The sequence below is a fragment of the Salmo salar genome, chromosome 17, assembly GCF_965601325.2.
Source record: "Salmo salar chromosome 17, fSalSal1, whole genome shotgun sequence".
Lineage (NCBI taxonomy): Eukaryota > Metazoa > Chordata > Actinopteri > Salmoniformes > Salmonidae > Salmo > Salmo salar.
The window spans coordinates 17,647,759-17,670,273 of record NC_138307.1 but is presented as its reverse complement, the minus strand read 5'-3'; the positions used below and the strand labels follow the sequence as shown (position 1 = coordinate 17,670,273).

The following is a 22,515-nucleotide window of genomic DNA, read 5'->3' as shown; positions in this document are numbered from 1 at the left end:
GAATGTTGAATACTAAACTCAGGACACATGATATGCAAAGACAAAATACAAAAGTTGGTTAAGTATTTGCAAGTCAAAACTTTTAATTTTGGTAAAATCATACAATAAATGCACAGGTTCTCGTGCAGTGCACAGCCTCTAAACTAGTACATAAAGCAAATACAAACTAGTGGGCGACTCAGTGGCGTTCAGGGGAGTGTCTGGCCAGCCGAAAGCTCTCCAACCTCTCCTCTCTGCAGCTTCACATTTCCATTCATACGTTTCATCCAAACCTTTACAGACTCATTGATCCGGCTAAGACTCACACTCCACAGAAAACACACGGAGGCCCAAATATGCAAATACAACAGAGCAGAACCACATGTTTTTTTTTCCTTAAGATTGCCATGTGCCAGACATTCGCTGGGGGAGGAAACAAACCCTCAAAAACAAGGAAAAGCTAATTGAATTGGAGAGAATCTGGACACTTCTTGCACTGGAACAATATTTTTTAGAAAATGTTATCACTTTTATCCAAACCTTGGCATTGGTTGTTTGTTTCGAATTTTGTTCGCCAATTAAACGGTGTGGCCATGTGGCCAGTACTACTAGAAGTAACAGGTGTGGATTTTGATTGAGTCCAATATGACTGACATTAAAAAGCTCACACTACCCCGAAAAATATAAATTTCCACGCATACTGGTGACATTCAACATTCAAGTGCCAGTGTTTTTGTACTGTCTTTTGGTCAAGTTTCTTAAACTATCACTTTAGGCTTATAAAAATAAATATTTCTCAAAAATGCTTAATAAATTACACAAACTAGCAGCAAAAGTAGAATCTAGTAATCTGTGTGCAAATAGCTCAATTCTCAGACTGCTACTGAACTAACCCCTGGTCCCAAATAAATCCTGGTTTAAATAGTGATAACCCTTCCCCTTTCGTAAACAAGCTGCGTTTTTCACAATCTCCTCACACACAAAATTCGGAAGCTTTAAGGACACACACTCAAGACATTTATATAAAACTCTAGATGTGCAATAAAATGTTTGTTTTTTTGAAAACTTGATGGCCGTTAAGTAACATCACAAAGGGGCCTGACCTAACTTAGGTAGCACCATTCAATCTTAAGTTAACACAATACTGTCAGTGCATCTGCTTCATAACCACCACCTCACTGTTATTGATTCAAAATGTCAAGGCACGACAGACACACTGAGAATATATACCTATTGCACTTAAAATGCCATTGTCTTGCCAACGTTGGGCCTCCCTCCTATATAAAGAGGAGGCCTGGATGCCAGCTATAGTAGTAAACTGGCCAGTGGTTTTACATAATACATCATGGCGGCCCAACCCTACAAAGGGAAGAATAGCTGCATTGGTTCTGTCAGAAATGAAGGATAGATAAAGCACCCCCGTCTTTGGCCGGGTCGCGTGGGCTAGATTCACCAGCCAGCATACACAGGAAAACCTCATTGCCTCTTAAAATGGTGCACTGGTAAATAAACTGCACTTCCCATCACCCTTTGCTACGTGTGAAGTTCAGTTTGCTCGCCTGTACATTGCTGACCCTTAACTTCTGACCTTCCTACGCTCTCCGAGGAGGAAGAGCTTGTGTCTTTAAACAGTTAACCCGAGAATGTCCTTCGGATTCGAACGCAGCTTGAAAAAGAGAACTAAATTAAAGGTGTAAGAGAACGACATTTTGTAATGAAATAAAAGCCTGCTGCAGAATTTCCTTTTGCATTTTTTTTTTTAAACTCCTTGACCAAAAAACAACAACACTTGCATGCGTATTTCATCCCAGGATGGCCTTGACAAAAAGCAAAGCCACCCAGGTTACTGTGTGGTCCTATGGCAACCATTCGAACTTCACTTTCTATATGGCAAGCGCTGTTTAGAATTGACAATTTTAAGAAACATTCTCTCAGAAGGATGGATATTTGTCAATTGCCATCCTCCAAAATGTTTAAGTAAAAAAGCTCAATCAAAAACTAAATTCACCCACCAGGCAGCTAGAAGAAGTTGCTTCACTAGGTGCCACAATGCCAAGTCAATTTGTAAGTGGGGAACTGAACTTTAGAGCATCGACTTGCTCAAATAGCTTGTATGTATGGACATACCATTTAAATATTACATTTTAAAATTGTACAACTGGAATGGCTCATTTAGTGAAGACTACCATATTCCTCTCCAGGATAGAGTGAGCGAAAAATATTTTGAACTCTTTTTTTTCCCTTGAAGTGCACTTTTGTCACACAAGGGTTTGAAAACCTATATTGGAATTCTCATAGGATGGCTGCAACATGCGGTCGGAGCTAGTTTGAGCCATCAGATTACCCTGTGACAAATTTGAAGCTCAAATGGACAAATGACTCACTCAAAAGTCATGTCATCTCAGTATTTGCCAAGGTTTGATATTTAGTTCAAGCTTATTTTGTTTTCCTTCCGAATAAAATAACAAAACCACATTTAAACCAAAACAAAAAATATATAATTTAGTTCTTGTTGGCCAGGTTTTAGCCAGTTATGACGCTTAAAAGAAAATACAGATAAAACAATCTAATTGTTAAAGGCACAGTACATTTACAAACAAATGATCCTCAGTTTGTTTTGTTACAAAGAAAGAAAAAGCAGTTGTAGTGAAAAAAAAAAATGGGAAAAAAAGAACTGCAAGTCCCAAGATCCTAAATACGCTATAGTCACTACGGGCGACCACACGATGATTCCAGAGCCTGGCGATGCCATGTTTCTTTAGGAATCGCTCAGTGGCTCCAGCTTTCCTCTTGGTCAGCTGTCCTCTCGGTCCCCCGTCTCTCAGCTCCATTTTTTGGAAAAGCGGTCAGAGAATCACAGCTGGTAATGTACTGCAGTCTGTTTGGAAGCTACACGGGTGTTTATATAGTCTGGCTTAGGTTACACATGTGGTTTCCTTATCAGTGAGTTTGGCGTGGCACGACCCACTGCAATGGTGGGGGGAGGAGGAAGGAGGTGTAGGTAGAGGGGGATAGGGTTGGAGGGATGTTTAGTTGCCCCACCAGTCCACTCCCCCCTGATGAGAGTAGTTTCCTCCATAGCCATCACTGCTGTAGAAGTTGCCTCCAAAGCCACCTGTGATTGGGGGGGGGAATCAGGACAGCGTTAGAAGGAAAATAAGGACTGTGTTGGAGCATAGTTGGAATTAAACACTAACTCTTGGACATGTGTCCTAAGAATTGTGGGATAGACCAACAGTAATATTTACACCCAAATGTTGCTCCATTGTGAGGTTTTAATGGATATTTACCGCCGCCACCAAATCCACGGTTTCCTCCATGTCCACCGGGCTGGCGTCCACCGCGACCCCCGAACCCTCCAGTGCTGCCGCCGCCACTGGTCTGACGGTAGTCCCTGGCTCCGAAGCCACCAGAGGTGAACCTAAACAGAGAGGATGAGTCCGTGATTAAGAGAGTGAAATGTCTCTAAACCCTTGTACTTCTGCTCCTTTATGTAGGAGTGTGTGTACCTCTTGGAGCGTCCGCGGGTGTTGCTCTTGTGCTGGTGTTCATAGGCCAGGCTCTCAAGCCAGGAGGGTACTTCCTGTTTGGCCTCCACTAGGATGTCCAGAAGGTCCTTGGTGATGTTGCCGTTCTTATCGTTGAAGAACGACGTGGCCAGACCTGGGAGAGGAGAGGGTTCACCATGTTACAGTCAAATAGTTATCTAAATTTAAAAAATGGCATTACGTGTCACTGAGTGGTGAGTTCTTGAATATTGTAGAGGCTTACCCAGGTTGCCCACACGTCCAGTACGGCCAATACGGTGGACGTACTCCTCTATATCGCTGGGCAGGTCAAAGTTGATGACGTGCTTGACATTGGAGATGTCCAGGCCACGGGCAGCCACCTGGTACAAGAGACCGAATACAACTATTGGCCTGCTTGTTTGAACAGAAGCATGTTAGCTCCCTTTTTAAATGTCCCCAACATGCAACCATATTGCAAAACAAACACCAGGCCTTGAACAGTACGAGGCCAAAGACCTAGTGTGTTTGGCTTTATTGTTTGTCAACCAATATATTTTACCTGTCACAGAGCTGTAGAATTCAAAGCAAAATGTCAGCTTGCAGACTCACCGCCGTGGCGACCAGGATGGGGCAGCGTCCCGAGCGGAACTGGTGCAGAGCCTCCTCTCGGTCCCTCTGGGAGCGGTCGCCATGGATACTGGTGCAAGCGTAACCCTCGCGGTACAGGAAGTCCTCCAGGGCATCCGCTCCCTTCTTGGTTTCCACAAACACCAGCGTCAGAGAATTCTTACCTGGGGAGGAGAAGGAAGACCGGTGAGTCACTGCTTAAAAATGTTCGGATAGAAATAGATTCTGTATAACAGACATGGCCTCGGTTTCTGACATGGGAGGGTTTGCGTCAGGTCTATTCGTGGCATTTCTATCTGCAACGTTCAAACCGAGGCCATGTCAGTACCTTCCTAAACGAGCCCCAGGGGAGACATTACAGGTATGTAAACAGCATCAACCCACTACCCCCTGTGGTTGTGGATCTGAGAGGGAAGGAGGGGGCTGAATCACCAGGGGTGTTTAGAGAGGAGAAACATCCATAGTGTTGCTAAGAGATGGAGGCTCTGGCAAAGAAAAGCTGCATATCTAAAGCTGTGTCGGGCTACTCTACAGTGAGTCGTGATGCATGATGACCAGAGGGCTTCTTCAAAAGGTTTAAAATGTTACAGCACATTCAGATAGAGATATGTTTGAACATGTTTCTCCATCTGGTAGAATAGTGGATCATGTTATTGATTTTTCTACCTGCAGTGAACGTTTTGCAAGCTGCCATGGCCATCATAACAAAAGCATACGTGTAGGAAATGGCATATGGTTGCAGTAGCAAGCAGGGTGTAGGCTAAACAAATCAACAGTCACAGATTCCCAAATCAAACCCCCCCCACAAAGGAGACAACAGCCTTCAAAACAGTGAATGACCTCACAATGACAACCACACTAGATGGCTGATCAGAACCAACGGGACCTTCTCGTCTGGACACAAATGGGTGACTAATATGGCTAACCAATACAGGCCAAGCAATAAATCAATAAACTGAAATATGAAATGAGATACAAGCTTCTAGATCCACTTTAGTAATAATAAATTCCTACTTACCAGGTTTCTCTATGTTTTCACCTGCATTGTCCTGAACTTCGCTCGGAATGACTTTGGATAAAACCAAACCCGATGATAAACTCATTGCAGTTTCAACAGTTCATAAGTGACATTAAAAAGGGGGAGGCTAGCCAACAGAGTTCAGAAAACCCAATGGCCGCCATTAATGGTACCAACGAGTTCCAATACGACCTCATTATTAGAATGTTATTGTTGTGGAACATTTGGTGCCAACATGGAGGACGGTTTCCTGAACTCTGTGTGTACATGGCTCTGCATAGGAGTAACTGGGGTTTGGGGATACTAGGCAGGGTCAGTTTATGATAGCCAACATACCTAAGCTAGAGTACAAGTCTTCACCTCAAATCTGACCCTATGACACTACCAACACTGGGTCACGTTCAACACACAAAAACTGCCCACTGAACACAACCCAGGCTTATGACCATCTGAAAGGACAGAATACCTCATGCAATCAATACTAGACCATCACAGCTGAATGGTTACCCATCTTCTAAGATCTATAGCTTACAAGCTTTAAAAATCAGGAACTAGCCTAGTGTTAGGAGCAGGTGGAATCTGCTGGGAAGTTTGAATATTCAATCAATGATTAGCTTGAAGATGTAGTTACATTTGAATAAAGTCAGCTGATGTTGGGAAATCCTGCCGTTGCAAATTCCACCTAGCCCAACTGATCAAGTCAACATATTCATAAGACACCGAGGGGCTATTCAAACACACAGGGTTTCTCAACTCCAGTCCTCAAACACCCACTGTCCATGCAGGTTTTCATTTCAACCAAATTTCAACCAATCAAAGCATCCTTCAGATAACTGAATGCCCTTACCAACCACATATCAATGTATATAAAATCCATAACACAGTGAGCGAGTCCCCAGGATGAGCTTTGAGAAACCCTGCACTACCAGTAAAAGTTCCAGTAAGTAACACACTAACAGACAGGGACAGGAGAGGGGGTTGAGCCAGTGACAGGTATAGTCCAGGTAGTTACCTGTAGCGTTGAGCAGGTCCAGGAGGAAGGACCTCTTGTCACCGTCCTCCACCCACACCACCTTCTGGGTGATGTTCTCTGAGGTGGAGCCCACGCGTCCCACCGCCAGGAAGATGTACTCCTCCAGGAAGTCACGCGCCAGGATCTGACCGAGGGGTTTGTGTTATTGTTGTGGAGCCAACATGGAGGATAATTTATTAAATGTGTGTGGAAAGGTGGGTTAATACACCAGAAAGAGGACAAATAACACCGTCCTTCTTTCCTCATTAAGCACAATACTTTTGACAAATACATAAGCCATTGTGGGAACTGGAGAGTAACAAATATTGTCCATGTACCATGATCTCTTTAGGAAAGGGAGTTGAACACCATGTGGGCGTGTACCTGGATCTCCTTGGGGAAGGTAGCGCTGAACATCATGGTCTGACGGATGCCTTTAGGGGGCATGGTGTCCTGCTCCACGATGCGTCTGATCTGGGGCTCAAAACCCATGTCCAACATCCGGTCAGCCTCATCCAGCACCAGGTAACTAACAGAGAGACAGGGTCAGGGATTGGCTGTAGACCAGTTTTCCCATCAGAGACTCATGGGTATGTAGGATTCCTTTCCTGTCCAGCAGGCCAATTCAACTAATCAATAGTCTGATAAGCTGCATCAGGAGAGTTAGAGCTGGGCTACGCAATATGGTCTCAGCTCTTGCTTGCACTCTAATGGACTTGGTGGAATGAACCATACTGTACGCAATTAATCTAGAGCACTATTTGCACAGCACTAGTATTACTAGAGAACGTTGGTTATGTAATTATTACCCCAGAATGTCTTATTCCAAAGGACAATTCAGATGGGTTACGTTTATTTCCCCAAACTGCCCCGTAATTTATTATTTTCCTACTCAATAAATTGACAGTTATGACGGAAGCCTGGAGGTTTTTATTCTAGGTGTGAAGATATATTTCAACATGTCCAGGTGACAACAGGCTACACTGATATCTAGAGCTTAGCTCCCAAGTTTCTAAACCATACCAAGCCATCTTTGGATCGAGGAAGTACAATCATAAGGATATTTTAGCGGTCTGCAGTAGAAAACGTCCTAAAAAGGCCCCCGGTCTACAGATGCGAGCTAAATAGCAGACTTGCGATGCATTTTTCGGCTATGGATGAGAAAGGGAAGTTGTCATTTCCAAAAGTTTAGCTACATTGTAATGCTGCTTTGCGATCTATTAACAGCAAGGGTTGGATTAACCTCTCTTGGGTAGGGGGCAGTATTTTCACGGCCGGACGAAAAACGTACCCAAATTAAAACGGCCTACTACTCGGGCCCAGGAACTAGAATATGCATATGAAGTTTCTAAAACTGTTTGAATGATGTCTGTGAGTATAACAGAACTGATATGGCAGGCAAAAACCTGAGAAAAATCGAACCAGGAAGTGGGAAATCTGGTGCTTCTAGTCCTTTCAAGTCATTGCCTATCGAACAGTGACTTAGGGTTCATTTTGCACTTCCTAAGGCTTCCACTAGATGTCAACAGTCTTTAGAAAGTTGTTTGAGGCGTGTATGGTGAACAGAGAGCCAACAAAGGAAGTTGGAAGTTGTTGACTTAAGAATGCACATGAGTTCATTGGCACGCATTCACGTGAGGGGTAGCTGTGTTCCAAAATGTTTTTCAAGACATTGCAATCGTCCGGTTGGAATATTATTGAAGTTAAAAAGGCCCTAAAGATTGATGCTATACAACATTTGGCATGTTTGAACGAACGGAAATATAACTATTTTTTTTTGACTTTTCGTCATGACATTTTGAGTAGCTTACTGAAAGCGCAAACAACAAGGAGCTATATGGACATAAATGATGGACTTTATCGAACAAAACAACATTTGTGGACCTGGGATTCCTGGAAGTGCCTTCTGATGAAGATCAAAGGTAAGTGAATATTTCTAATGCTATTTATGATTTTAGATGACTCCAAAATGGCGGGTATCTGTATTGCTTGATGTCTTTTTCTGAGCGCCGTACTCAGATTATTGCAAAGTGTGCTTTCCCCGTGAAGCTTTTTTAAATCTGTCACAGCGGTTGCATAAAGGAGATGTTCATCTATAATTCTTTGAATAACAGTTTAATATTTTATCAACGTTTATGAGTATTTTTGTAAATTGTAGTGCTGATTCACCGGCAGTATTGGAGGCCAAAAAAAATCTGAACATCACGCGCCACTGTAAAAGGCTGTTTTTGGATATAAATATCAACTTGATCGAACAAAAAATGCATGTATTGTGTAACTTGATGTCCTAGGAGTGTCATCTGATGAAGATCGTCAAAGGTTAGTGCATAATTTTAGCTGGTTTTCTGGTTTTTGTGACGCCTGTCCTTGCTAGGAAAATGGCTGTGTGGTTTTTCTTGTGTTGGAACTATCCTAACATCTAACTTTATGCTTTCGCCGTAAAGCCTTTTTGAAAAAAATCAGACAATGTGGTTACATTAAGGAGACGTGTATCTTTAAAATGGTGTAAAATAGTCGTATGTTTGAGAACTTTGAATTATGACATTTTGTGGTTTTGAATTTGGCGCTCTGATTTTTCATTGGCTGTTGAATAGTGTGAACCATGGCTAGCGTCCCACCTCCCCAAGAGAGGTTAAATAGGCACCAAAAAAACAATATTCAATTAATTGCCACAAAACGTATAAACAAAAGCATTCACTGAAAGTTGGTACATGAAGGCTCTTCATATATATATAGATTTGTGTTTAACCTCTATGGGACCCCTTCCCGTTCTCATCCCGTTAACGGGATTGAGTTTGACAACAGCCAGCGGAAAATCAGAGCGCCAAATTTACAACAGCTAAAATCTCATTATTCCATTTTCTCAAACAATCAACTATTTTACACCATTTTAAGGATAAACTTCTCGTTAATCTAACCACATTGTCCGATTTCAAAAAGGCTTTACGGCGAAAGCATAAAATTAGATTATGTAAGGACGTAAACTTCACAAGAAACAACACACAGCCATTTTCCAAGCAACTAGATGCATCACAAAAACCCAAAACGCAGCTAAATGAAGCACTAACCTTTGACGATCTTTATGAGATGACACTCCTAGGACATTATGTTACACAATACATGTATGTTTTGCTCGATAATGTTCATATTTATATCCAAAAACAGCATTTTACATTGGCGCGTAATATTGAGAAATGTTTTCCCTCCAAACCCTCCGGTGAATCAGCACAATGAGCACACATAGTACGTAAATTCTCATCGTAAACATTGATCAATATAGAAGTGTTATGCACAGAATTATAGATACACTTCTCCTAAATGCAACCGCTGTCAGATTTCAAAAAAGGTTCACGGCGAAAGCACAATTTGTAATCTGAGTACAGCCCAGATGACACTAACAACTAGCAAACAGAAACCCGCCATCTTGGAGTCAATAAAACTAAGAAATTACATTATAAATATTCACTTACCTTTGATTATCTTCATCAGAAGGCACTCTCCCAGGAATCCCAGTTCCACAATAAATGTTTGATAAAGTTCATATTTATTTCCAAATAATCAATTTTGTTCGCGCGTTAGGTTCACTATCCAAATCCACTACGCGCGTGCTTACTTAGTCCTGACGAAAAGTCAAAAAAAGTTATACTACAGTTTGTAGAAACATGTCAAAATGATGTATAGAATCAATCTTTAGGTTGTTTTTATCATATACCTTGAATAAAATTCCAACCGGACCTATCCGTTCTCTTTAGGAGTGAATATGAACTCAGCTCGCTCCCAAGTCATTGCGCGTGACTTGAGCCCATGCCTTATAATGGGACCCCAGTTTACCACAGCTGGTATTCCCTTCAAATTCACCATAGAATCTTCAAACACCGTTCTAAAGACTGCTGACATCTAGTGGAAGCTTTAGACTGTATACAGTCAAGGCAATCACTTGAATGGACTACAAGCACCAGACTTCACACTTCCTGCTTGGATTGTCTCAGGTTTTTGCCTGCCATATGAGTTCTGTTATACTCACAGACACCATTCAAACACTTTTAGAAACTTTAGGGTGTTTTCTATCCAAATCTACTACTAATATGCATATTCTAGTTTCTGGGACAGAGTAGTAACCTGTTTAAATTGGGTATGTTTTTCATCCGGCCGTGAAAATACTACCCCCTAGCCCTAAGAGGTTAAAACCCATCTAATCAGTTATTGTTTCTTGCTCAAACCATGAGCAATGCCTGTCAAACTCTGACAAGACAGGGATATCGAGTCGCACAGGACTAATATCAGAGGACTTTGGAGATAGTCGAAAAATGCTAGGTTTATTACTCTCCTGCTATTTAAAAATGACTGACTGACATGGAAGATTTGGACAGGACTTAAATTACAGATGTGGTGATTTGTTCACATAACTCCCATCTCTCCCAGTAAAACTAATCCCATCTCTCCCAGTAAAACTAATCCCATCTCTCCCAGTAAAACTAATCCAATGCGAATAGGGCTTAGGTTATTCATCTAGGTAAAGTGCCTAGTGACTGGGCCCTGGGGCTTTGTAACTTGTCTGCACCTTTCAAAAACAATGAAGTCAAAAACCAGACGCTATGTCTGGGACAGCTCAGTCTGCCAGCAGTCCAGACTGTTGAAAGTCTACTCACTTGCAGTAGTCGAGGCCGATCTTGCCCCTCTCCATCATGTCCACCAGGCGTCCAGGTGTAGCCACCAGCAGGTGACAGCCTCGCTCCAGGTCTCTGATCTGCTGGCCAATGTCAGCCCCTCCGTACACCACACAAGGACGCACACGGGACCGGTATGCAAACTACAGCAGGAGAGAGGGGTGGAAGAGGGTGAATACAGAGTACAGAGAGCGAGAAGGGTGAATACGGGGTACAGAGAGCGAGAAGGGAGAGGGGGAATACGGGGTACAGAGAGAGAGAGAAGGCAGGGAATGGGACAAGAGAGGAGAGAGAAAGGAGAACACAAACAATGATTGTGTGTTACACTGCAGTTCCCTAATACCAACCTTGGCTGGTTGGCCGTCAACACAAAAACAGAGACAAAGAGATAGAGGCCCACTGGCAGACCGCTACCGACCTAGCTGGTATTGATGCTGATGGGATGTCTGTCCTCTCTGTGTGTGTGGTCACATTGCGTGGGTGTGTCAAGCATTTTGCAACACCCGCAATAACATCCCAGGTGAGATGGGGGCAGTTGCTTACCTTTCTGGCCTCTTCGTAGATCTGCAGGGCCAGTTCTCTGGTGGGGGCCAGGACCAGAGCGAGGGGGTACTGCTTACGGCGACCATACTTTCCGTTGTCCTGTCCTCCAGACTTCTGGGCAGCGAGGGCTTCTCCTGGGCCTTCAGTGTAGATCTGACTCAGTACAGGCAACAGGAAAGCGGCAGTCTTACCGGAACCTGAGAGACCAGTTTATATTAGTCATATACCTATACTTAAATCAACTACAGTACAATAGCTGTTTTAAGTCATATCTGCATATAGCTCTCCAGAACAATCCAATTTGGAGTGGTTCTAGTTCGCTCTGGTTCTAACCAGTCTGGGCGCAGGCCATCAGGTCCCTCTTGTTCTTGATGATTGGAATAGCGTACTTCTGGACCGGAGTGGGCCGAGTGTAGCGGGTCAGGGCGATGTTGCTCATGATGATCTCTCCCATCTCTACATCTTGGAACTGAAATACAAAGACAAACCAGTCACTCAAATGAACACCAAACAGCTTTCACACAACTCTGTTTCAGGGGGGGACATGTGCAGGGGGATCAACAGCACCACACAAGCTGCTCAGTAGATCCTATGGGAAACACTTCTGGTTTTGAAGAATACTAACAAAATGCTGACTAATAGGACATGAGGGCTACTGGATCGGAGACAGGGTTATTTGGCTAGAATACTTGGGGACTCACGCTGTCAATGTGATGGGGGCAGTTTTGGCCAGTGGCCTCAACGGGAATGTCGTCGTAATTGTCAAAGTTAATCCCTGTGTTACCACCAGCGAACAGCTCCCTGGGGAGAAGCAGAAACACAGAAGGTCAGGAAAGTGACAGAGAAAGGTCTACTTAACCATTTTAACAAGAGGGATATTGATGAAGGACAGGGATAGCGGATAGTGATGTATTGTAAAATGACAATGGTAAGTCCTCATTATTGAAATATCATTAGTATGCAGGAAGGGGGGGGGGGGGGGGTTACTACTCACTGTTCCAGGCGCTCATTGGCCTGAGTGGGTTTGGACCAGTCCTCGTCATCCCTGGACTCCTCCACCCAGCGGCTGTTTCCACTGCCTCCAAACCCTCCACGCGGATAACTGTCAAGCAGAACATAACCACAGGGGTCAGGAAAGCTAGCTTGCTAACGAGATGCCTCATGGTACAGCACTGAACTCTGAGGAACCTGAGAGCTGTTGGCTGAGGGTGAAATCTCTAGTCTTCTCACCTTCCTCGGGGCGCACTCCCGCCGTTGTTGAAAAAAGCAGACTTCCCCCTGTCGGGACGCGCGGCGAAGCTGGTGTAGGCATCTTTAGTCGTGTTCCACCCGCCGCCATCTTTGTTGTCGTAGACGCCAAACATGCCGGCGTTCTGCATAGGCTGTACCGGGTTGTAGGACCCGCCCCTGCCACCGCGGAAACCTCCACCCCCCCTGCCCCTCTCCATGCGAGGCGGGCCACTGTTGTACCGGTTACCCCCATTCATGCGGTTGTCGTGGTAACCATTCTGCACGAAGCCGTTGTTGCGTCCACCGTCCCAACCGCCAGGCGTATCTTGGGTAAAAACAGAAAGGAAATAGAGGGGAGACATGGTGACTCCCATAGTACAAGAGGGTTTCCTCCTCATACGCAGTCAATACAATATTCTTTAGTTGTTGCTGTCACAGTACCCACTCTGACAGACACCACAGCCTGGGAGCAACACGGGGCAGCGGGCAGAGCAGCACTCCTAGAGCACCTAGAGGTAAAGTGCCTTGCTCAAGGGCACAACGGCGGTAGGCAGTAACGGACCCTGTAGGAAGAGAGATTTGGACCAAGTAGGCCTAGTTCCATTTCAGCCTCTAGCTACTTCCCCTTAGCCTTTCTATGTTCACAGATTAGAACAACCTGGATGGCTGTAAGAAATGTGTTGAGGTCCTTTAGAGCTAGTAGGGGTTAGGGGCACAATGGAACCACACCCTTCTTGGTTCCTTTGACTTTCACATCCCAGACAGCCAACACTTGTTACTGTATGGATGCCTCTGAAAAGGGAAATACTTCATTTAAAAATGACCCGGCTTATTTTCCCAGTAAACAATACACAATCCATACAATAAAACAGTCTACACAAGTCAATCATTTGGCTCATTAACTAGGGTCCCGATTAAGGAACATTTGTTATGCAAGCAGCATTAATTTGCTAATACCTACCACTTTCAATTCCACACACAAATAAATGGAAGCCTTGCAATTAAGCAGTATGTTGGAATGACAACTAATGGAGGCTGTTTTTTGTTTGAACAAAATGTAAGCATGTGAGCAGATGCCAACACCCTTAATGCAGGAAAAAGCCAGTCATGTCTTCGTTTCACCCATGAGAATGTGGTTTTAAAGATGTCATTTGAGAGCCTCCAGTCCCCTTGTCGAAACGCACGTGTCCTTGTTTTCTAATTGAGTGAGACCACTGTTCTGGTAGGCAATTTAATTAAAACATGCAGAATAAAATAAAGATAACATTTAAAATAAAAACCGCCAGAGCTTCCCTCAGCCAAAGAGCGGACTGTGAAGGGACTTACAGCTTCCTGGTGCCATTGACAAAGCGCTCGGTCTAGAGAAAGCATCTGCTGCTGCAAAAAAACAACAAAACAACGTCATGGGTGGGGGGGGGGCTTCATGATGAAAACCTGCTGCCGATGTACTGCGAATGTTGGCCAGTAAGAGCATGGAAATGGAGTGGTTGATGGTTTGTCAAAGCAGTTCGCAGATGCTGTCACAAAATGGACTCCAGGACATTGGATATGCACGGTTGTGTGTCTGTCTTCCTGTAGTGTCTTTTGGGATGAGATAAAAACAAGCGGCTGGCTATATAAGATGGGGATTCTAACGCAACCTTTACGCCACTGTTTCAAACTAGTGGAGAAAATCATTACACCCTCTAGCTGACCTTGTCCCAGCCCAGCGAGAATTTATTGTCAAGATAAAACTAAAGCTAATTGTCTGCTTTTTAGTTGAGGGAATTTCACAGCATTGTTGCTAGCTCAATCAATTTAGTAAATGTTTATTATGAGCCACTACAATGCATTATGGCATTCTTGACCACTAGGGGGCCAGGGCATTTTTACGGTGTCCAACTGGCATACCTCAGGTGGTAGTGTTGATGGGGGGACGACACTTACCAATTTTGGAAGCCTCTTGGTTCCGTAAATGAGGTGGAATGTAACAGGTCCCTAGAGAGACAGACTTGTGAACACAAGGGCAGTACTGTATACAAACGGACAAACAGGTCTAATGGGTTCCTAGTCTTATTCTAGGGATGTCTCAATCCCTTTCATTTAATAGGGATTAAGTAGCCTATCTGGACTGTTTGATTAAACAAAAAACTACTGAAAACTGTCTTGTTCCCCAAATGAGGAAAATGAACTTAAATGGCGTTTACGCAATCTCATAAATGATAAGAGCATGAATTGGCTAAAAATAAATAAGTGAAATTAAAATGACTTGATGGCATCTTATACCTAAATGAACCTAGTAATACACTGATGGAAATGTGAGTCACTCCCAATAGTTTAAAGCTCCCTACTCTAGTCTCTTTCCCACAAAGGCCAATGATGTCAGGACCGGGATGTTTCGTGGGCCTGTGATTGGACAGTAACAATAATTTATCTGCAGATTCCTGCAGAACACCAACTCAGCTCGACTTCAGACCACTTCTAAGGTCTTAAAACATCTGACAAGTTTTTGACTTTGGGGTATGAACTATCCATTAAAAAGGCCACCTGGGGGGGGTTAGATTCAGTCCTTGAACCACCCAATGGCCCTGAAGGAAAGAATAAGAGAGAGGGCTGCTTCAGACCAAGTGATCATAAAAGAAAAGGATCACCATAACACAACCTAGATGTCCTTTGGCTCAAAGAGTAGAGATCACTTACTGCCAGTACCTCCGCCCTGCCCGTCAGCATTGTTCAAGCCTAGGACAGCAAGCTGAAATAGAAAATGAAACGTACAGTTAGGTACTACAGTAAACACTGTTACGGATAAATGTAATTCTAAACATGCAAATAGGACAGTAAGCTGCAAGACAAAGGGTGACAAAAACTGGGTAACACTCCATCTATAGATACTCTACAGTAACATTTCAACTAACAATCTACTAACCCTAACCCTTTCCCTAACCTACACCAGCAGTTGCTTATCAACAGATGGTCACACTATCCAAATAAAGTGTGGCAAACTGTTTATCTCCAGAAAGCAGAAAGACATGAATATCCCTTATACTACAGTGCTTCCCCATTACACATATGTGAAGCAGGGAACTCCCCTGTCTAGTTGTTGCCCCCCACCACCACAATCCAATTACAGTAAGTAACAATTGTACATTTTGCAGAGCAGTCTACCGTGGGTGTACCTTTGCAAGCAACCAAAGATACTTTCTTACAAGGCAGACACTCAAAACTGCCAATAGGCTAGAACAGGGCTGCACAACCCTCTTCCTGGAGATCTACCGTCCAACCCTAATTTAACACCTGTTTCTACCATTTAGCTGCTCAACAAGACCTTAACTAGTGGAATCAGATATGCTAAATTTGGGTTGGACTGAAAACCTACAGGACAGTAGATGTCCAGGAAGAAAGTTGGGCAGCCCTGGGCTACAGGAATAGAGACCCAAAACTAGGGTGTTTGGTGAGGGAGAAATAATGGACCAAAGAAAATACATTAAAAAAAACACAGTAATCAAATCTGTTTTCACTAAAAGAAAAACACATAGCATTTTTAAACAAAGTATCAGCTGTTACCCAATGTCCAAAAATCCCAATACTGTACTTTATGAAACACTAACACAAAAGTATGTGGACACCCCTTCAAATTAGTGGATTTCAGCCACACCCGTTGCTGACAGGTGTATAAAATTGAAAACACCGCCATGCAATCTCCATAGACAAACACTGACAGTAGAATGGCCTCACTGAAGAGACCAATGACTTTCAACGTGGCACTGCCATAAGAGGCCACCTTTCCAGCAAGTCAGTTTGTTAAATTTCTGGCCTGCAAGATTAGCCCCAGTCAACTTTAAGTGCTGTTATTGTGAAGTGGAAACGTCAAGAAGCAAGTGGTAAGCCACACAAGCTCACAGAACGGGACTGCTGAAGCACGTACAAATCTGTCGTTGGTTGCAACACTCACTATCGAGTTCCAAACTGCCTCTGGAAGCATCAGCACAAGAAGTGGCCTGCTGGCCCCCCTACCTCTGAGGAAGCACAGTTCCCGCTCAGCCCAGTCAAAACTGTTCGCTGCTCTGGCACCCCTATGGTGGAACAAGCTCCCTCACGACGCCAGGACAGCGGAGTCAATCACTACCTTCCGGAGACACCTGAAACCCCACCTCTTTAAGGAATACCTGGGATAGGATAAAGTAATCCTTCTAACCCCCCCCCCCCCCCCATAAAAAGATTTAGATGCACTATTGTAAAATGGTTGTTCCACTGGATATCATAAGGTGAACGCACCAATTTGTAAGTCGCTCTGGATAAGAGCGTCTGCTAAATGACTTAAATGTAACTGTTAGTCGGGAGCTTCATGAAAAGGGTTTCCATGGGCCTAAAATCCCCACGCGCAACGCATCGGCTGGAGTGGTGTAGAGCTTGCCACCTTTGGACTCTGGAGCAGTGGAAACACGTGCTTTGGTTTGATGAATCATGTTTCACCATCTGGCAGTCTGATGGACAAATCTGGGTTTGGTAGATTATTGGAGGTCCAAAAAAAGCCGATAACGATTAATCGGACGATTTTTTTTTACATTTATTTGTAATAATGACAATTACAACAATACTGAATGAACACTTATTTTAACTTAATATAATACATACTGTCAATTTAGCCTCAAATAAATAATGAAACATGTTCAATTTGGTTTAAATAATGCAAAAACAAAGTGTTGGAGAAGAAAGTAAAAGTGCAATATGTGCCATGTAAAAAAGCTAACATTTAAGTTCCTTGCTCAGAACATGAGAACATATGAAAGCTGGTGGTTCCTTTTCACGAGTCTTCAATATTCCCAGCTAAGAAGCTTTAGGTTGTAGTTATTATAGGACTATTTCTCTCTATACCATTTGTATTTCATATACCTTTGACTATTGGATGTTCTTATAGACACTAGTATTGCCAGTGTAACAAGCACAGCTTACGTCCCTCTCCTCGCCCCTACCTGGGCTCGAACCAGGAACACATCGAAAACAGCCACCCTCGAAGCATCGTTACCCATCGCTCCACAAAATCCGCAGCCCTTGCAGAGCAAGGAGAACTACTCCAAGTCTCAGAGCAAGTGACGTTTTAAACACTATTAGCGCGCACCCCGCTAACTAGCTAGCCATTTCACATCGGTTACACCAGCCTAATCTCGGGAGTTGATAGGCTTGAAGTCATAAACAGCTCAATGCTTGAAGCACAGCGAAAAGCTGCTGGCAAACGCACAAAAGTGCTGTTTGAATGAATACTTACGAGCATGCTGCTTACCATCGCTCTATAAAATATCTAATTAGAACATAACACAGAAATACGAGCCTTTGGTCATTAATATGGTCGAATCCGGAAACTATAATTTCGAAAACAACACGTTTATTCTTTCAGTGAAATACGGAACCGTTCCGTATTTTATCTAACGGATGGCATCCCCAAGTCTAAATATTGCTGTTACATTGTACAACCTTCAATGTTATGTCATAATTATGTACAATTCTGGCAAATTAATTACGGTCTTTGTTAGGAAGAAATGGTCTTCACACAGTTCGCAACGAGCCAGGCGGCCCAAACTGCTGCACATACCCTGACTGCTTGCACAGAACGCAAGAGAAGTGACACAATTTCCCTAGTTAAAAGAAATTCATGTTAGCAGGCAGTATTAACTAAATATGCAGCTTTAAAAATATATACTTGTGTATTGATATTAAAGAAAGGCATTGATGTTTATGGTTAGGTACATTGGTGCAACGAACAGTGTTTTTTCGCGAATGCGCTTGTTAAATCATCACCCATTTGTCGAAGTACCGTAATTTCCGGACTATTAAGTGCACCTGAATATAAGCCACACCCACTGAATTTAAAAATATATTATTTTGAACATAAATATGCCGCACATTTCTATAAGCCACAGGTGCCTACCGGTACATTGAAACAAATTAACTTTACACAGGCTTTAACGAAACACGGCTTGTAACAAAAAATAAAATTAGCAGTAACCTTTAGTTGTCTTTTTGCACTGAGTCAATTCCTCACGCTGCTGTTTCCAACGTCTTATCATCGGCTCATTAAGACCAAGCTCCCGTGCAGCAGCTCTATTTCCTTTTCCAACAGCCAGATCAATCGCCTTCAACTTGAAAGCTGCATCATATGCATTTCTCCGTGTCTTTGCCATGATGAGGGTGACAAAATGACTACCGTAATCAGAATGATGGGAAGTTTGAGAGCGCCCGATTTAATCTAAACAGTAAACAAAAAAGTTGTTTGACCTTAACCCGTTCGGCAATTTCATTGGTCTAACGAAAGCTTCATGCCGCCAAAAAACTGAGCATGTCACAGAACGTGTTTTAAAAAAAAATAAAAAATAATTTGAAAGCAGGAAAAATCCATATATTAGCCGCGTCATTGTTTAAGCCGCGAGGTTCAAAGCCTGGGAAAAAAGTTGCGGTTTATAGTCCGGAATTTACGGTAGGCTGTGATTCGATGCGAAATTAACAGGCACCGCATCGATTATATGCAACGCAGGACACGCTAGATAAACTAGTAATATCACCAACCATGTGTAGTTAACTAGTGATTATGTTAAGATTGATAGTTTTTTATAAGATAAGTTTAATGCTAGCTAGCAACTTACCTTGGCTTCTTGCTGCCCTCGCGTAACAGGTAGTCAGCCTGCCACGCAGGCTCCTCATGGAGTGCAATGTAAGGCAGGTGGTTAGAGCGTTGGACTAGTAACCGGAAGGTTGCAAAAACGAATCCCCGAGCTGACAAGGTAAAAATCTGTCATTCTGCCCCTGAACAAGGCGGTTAACCCACCGTTCCTAGGCCGTCATTGAAAATAAGAATGTGTTCTTAACTGACTAGGCTAGTTAAATAAAGGTGTAAAAAACAATAAATCGGCCACAATCGGTGTCCAAAAATACAGATTACCGATTGTTATGAATACTTGAAATCGGACCTAATTAATCGGTCGACCTCTAGCCCTGACCTCAACTCCATCGAACACCTTTGGGATGAATTGGAACGCCGACTGCGATCCAGGCCTAATCACACAACATCATTGCCCGACCTCACTAATGCTTGTGGCTGAATGTAACCAAGTCCCTGCAGCTATGTTTAACATCTAGTGGAAAGCCTTCCCAGAAGAGTGGAGGCTGTTGTAGCAGCAAAGGAGGGACCAACTCCATATTAATGCCTATGATTTTGAAATGAGATGTTCGACGAGCAGGTGTCCACATACTTTTGGCCATGTAGTGTACGTTATTAGACTAGTAGCTTTCTGTGTTACAGTTCAGACTTAGTGAGAAGTGTGTGTGTGTTGTGTAAGTGTGTGGGGATGCTGAGAAGTGTGTCTTAAACCTTCCGCATGCGTCGGCAAGCCAAACGAGTGTGCTCGTATACTCCCTTAAAAGACCTTCGCTTGAAAAACTAGAAAAGAGATGCAATAGTACTTTTTGTCCATCTTTGTCCATCTTGAGACACCGTAGCCAGTATACACTTGGTCAAAATAGACAACAAGAAATCTGTAAATCGTCGAGGTTGTTGTTTTATTTATTTTTTTACACCTAACAAAGATTTTTGGTGCATTATTTCTAAAGTGAAAAATATTACTCTCATTGGAATGTCACACTTCATTGAAGAATCCATACTGCTGACCATTCACAGACAAAGGGGCGTGAACAGCTGGGGGAAGAAAATAGCCGAAAATCAAAATGAACAAAATCGTAACACTGTTGTTAAAATAAATGCACGAACTGTTCCAAATGATTGCGGATGGGAAGCATGCAGACGCCATTAGGCTGTGTGTGAGTTAGTGTAGGAGTGTATTAAGTATGTAATTTGCATAAAGTAGTGTAAAAAGTCACAAGCTAATTTCATAAATTGTTTCAAATTTTTGCAAACTCAGTTTGGTATAAAGCATTTAGATCTGTTAATATGACCACCCTACTTTCAATTGGGCTAAAATTACAGTAATTATGTATTCTGTACTGCCTGGTTTACATATTAAGTGCCTAATTTGCATAACATCGCATTTTCAGTTAATAATTTATTATTTTTATTTGAATAATCTGTTCTACATCAGCCCTGAAAATGTCCTAACAGTATGAAATACTGGACAATATGTGTTTAATTTAAGAAATCAGAAAATGTATTTGGTGCCATTATTGACAATGACCTGTCGCAACCTTTTTATATCACTTGAACGTTTGATATCAGCAATGGTAAATCCTATCATCAGGAAATAAAGTATTGTGTGTTCATGAGAAGCTTCTCTATAACATGCAATACAAAGTGTAACACCAGAACCATAGCTTGATTTCGTTCCCTAACACCCTACCAAAACACTCCAATTACAGAGTTGGACTGGATTCTTCTCTGCTCAAATGTATATACTGCTACCGAAGTTCTTCCCCTCGAGTCCTTTGCTTTAACAGACAAATACAGGTTATCATGGAGCGTGACCAACATGGCTCAATGGGGGTCTTATTTCCTGTGTCAAAATAAGTTGGCCCCCACCAACCCAACATCCTTTCACACTGCCAAGCACATGTCAAATATGCATCTGCTGACTATCAGACAATGTCATGACAGCTTACGAATTATGTTAGGTTTCATCTTCCATGTTTGACCATATTTAACATTGACAAATGCAGTTACAGCAAGACTCATTTTTATAATGCTTCCATACCAAATTAATGGGTGTTTTCCTGGATACTGTCGGCTGGACTAACGTTACAGGTGACAAAAACTGGATGACTTAACAATGACAGGTTCTTTAACATGGCAACAAAAACCAAACAATGCAGTCGTTGCTAGCCAGCAACTGTGCAAAGCATAAACACGTTTTGTTCTTTCGGGATTAAAACAATGTGACAGTGACGCAGAAGAAAATGTAGCCAGCTAGCTTTCATGTTAGCGTACGTACCTAACGCTAACTAGAGGCCAAACTAGCAAGCAGGCTAACAATCATCAACTCAAGTGAATAAATGAAAGATACAAAAACATTTGAATGTCACCAACATTGAACATAAGGTTTAGATTGCATGTTTTAGAGGTATAGTGAAGGAACAACCCAATCGTGAGAAATACTGCATTGTTGAACGTTCACCGCCATCGTCACCAACCATATTCACCCACCGGCCTCCATTTTACCCAGAGATTAGACAACACACGCAGTTGCAGCTAACGTAGCTAGCGAGCAAAGCTAACCAGCTAGCTTGGTATCCACGACTGCATTTTCAGACTCGTTCTACTCATTTGTACGTGTTATAGAGATCAACACAAATTTAAAAAAACTCACCTGCTGTTCTAGACCGTGTAAATTTTCGACGGCCACATGACTCATAACTAAAGAATATTGAGGAAAAATGTTGTCGTCGAGAAGGGATCTCTTTGTTTGCCGGTTTGTCGACGTCCCTTAGGTTCGCTCGTCTTTTCTTCTTTTGTCAATTTCCGAATGAATGAAGCTTAAAGACACAGTTGATATATTATATTACTGTAAATTATTTTTTGCTTATTTTCATGACACTATAGTTCGGTGGTCTAAAGCCTTTATACCGACACCGCTTACTAACTGGTGAAGGTGCGTGTCGTGGTGTAATGGAAGCTAGAAGCAGGAACCCAGAGCGAGATTTTATTGGTTGAGACAACCACAAAGAGCAGAGGACATTGCGCATATCGCGACATTTTATCACCCTTTCCAAAAAGTTTTTAAAAGTCTGGCTACATTTGTATAATTTGCTTGACTATTTCATATTCAATTGTGATGTTGTAAAAATCTACAGCGTCATAGTTGAGTTAAAGATATTCAGTAGTATATGACAGTCAATACCTCATTCACTATCAGTCAAAAGTTTGGACATACCTAACATACTCATTCAAGTCCTTTATTTTTTTTCCTATTTTGTCCATTGAGAAAAATACTGAAAACATCAAAACGATGAAAT

General features: G+C 42.6%; 1 protein-coding gene across 6 annotated transcripts; it reads right to left on the bottom strand.

Annotated features, from left to right (window-relative positions):
* Positions 1-58: 58 nt before the first annotated feature.
* Positions 59-22,197, bottom strand: LOC106575500 (putative ATP-dependent RNA helicase an3). Of its 6 annotated transcripts, XM_014152014.3 has the most exons (18): positions 21,870-22,197; positions 15,265-15,316; positions 14,512-14,562; positions 13,912-13,962; positions 12,586-12,910; positions 12,350-12,457; positions 12,057-12,156; positions 11,689-11,824; positions 11,356-11,552; positions 10,795-10,955; positions 6,530-6,674; positions 6,146-6,290; positions 5,134-5,184; positions 4,098-4,279; positions 3,751-3,868; positions 3,489-3,642; positions 3,270-3,400; positions 59-3,094 (listed from the first exon to the last, which is right to left on the bottom strand). In XM_014152014.3, exons 1-18 carry the CDS (start codon positions 21,912-21,914, stop codon positions 3,009-3,011), a joined length of 2,238 nt encoding a protein of 745 aa, XP_014007489.1. In that variant the 5' UTR covers positions 21,915-22,197; the 3' UTR covers positions 59-3,008. The 6 variants fall into 6 exon arrangements, with proteins under 6 accessions (XP_014007489.1, XP_082819640.1, XP_082819641.1 ...); XM_082963514.1 differs by lacking the exon at positions 5,134-5,184 and having other exon boundaries at positions 21,870-22,196; XM_082963515.1 differs by lacking the exon at positions 13,912-13,962 and having other exon boundaries at positions 21,870-22,196.
* Between the last annotated feature and the right edge of the window lie 318 nt (positions 22,198-22,515).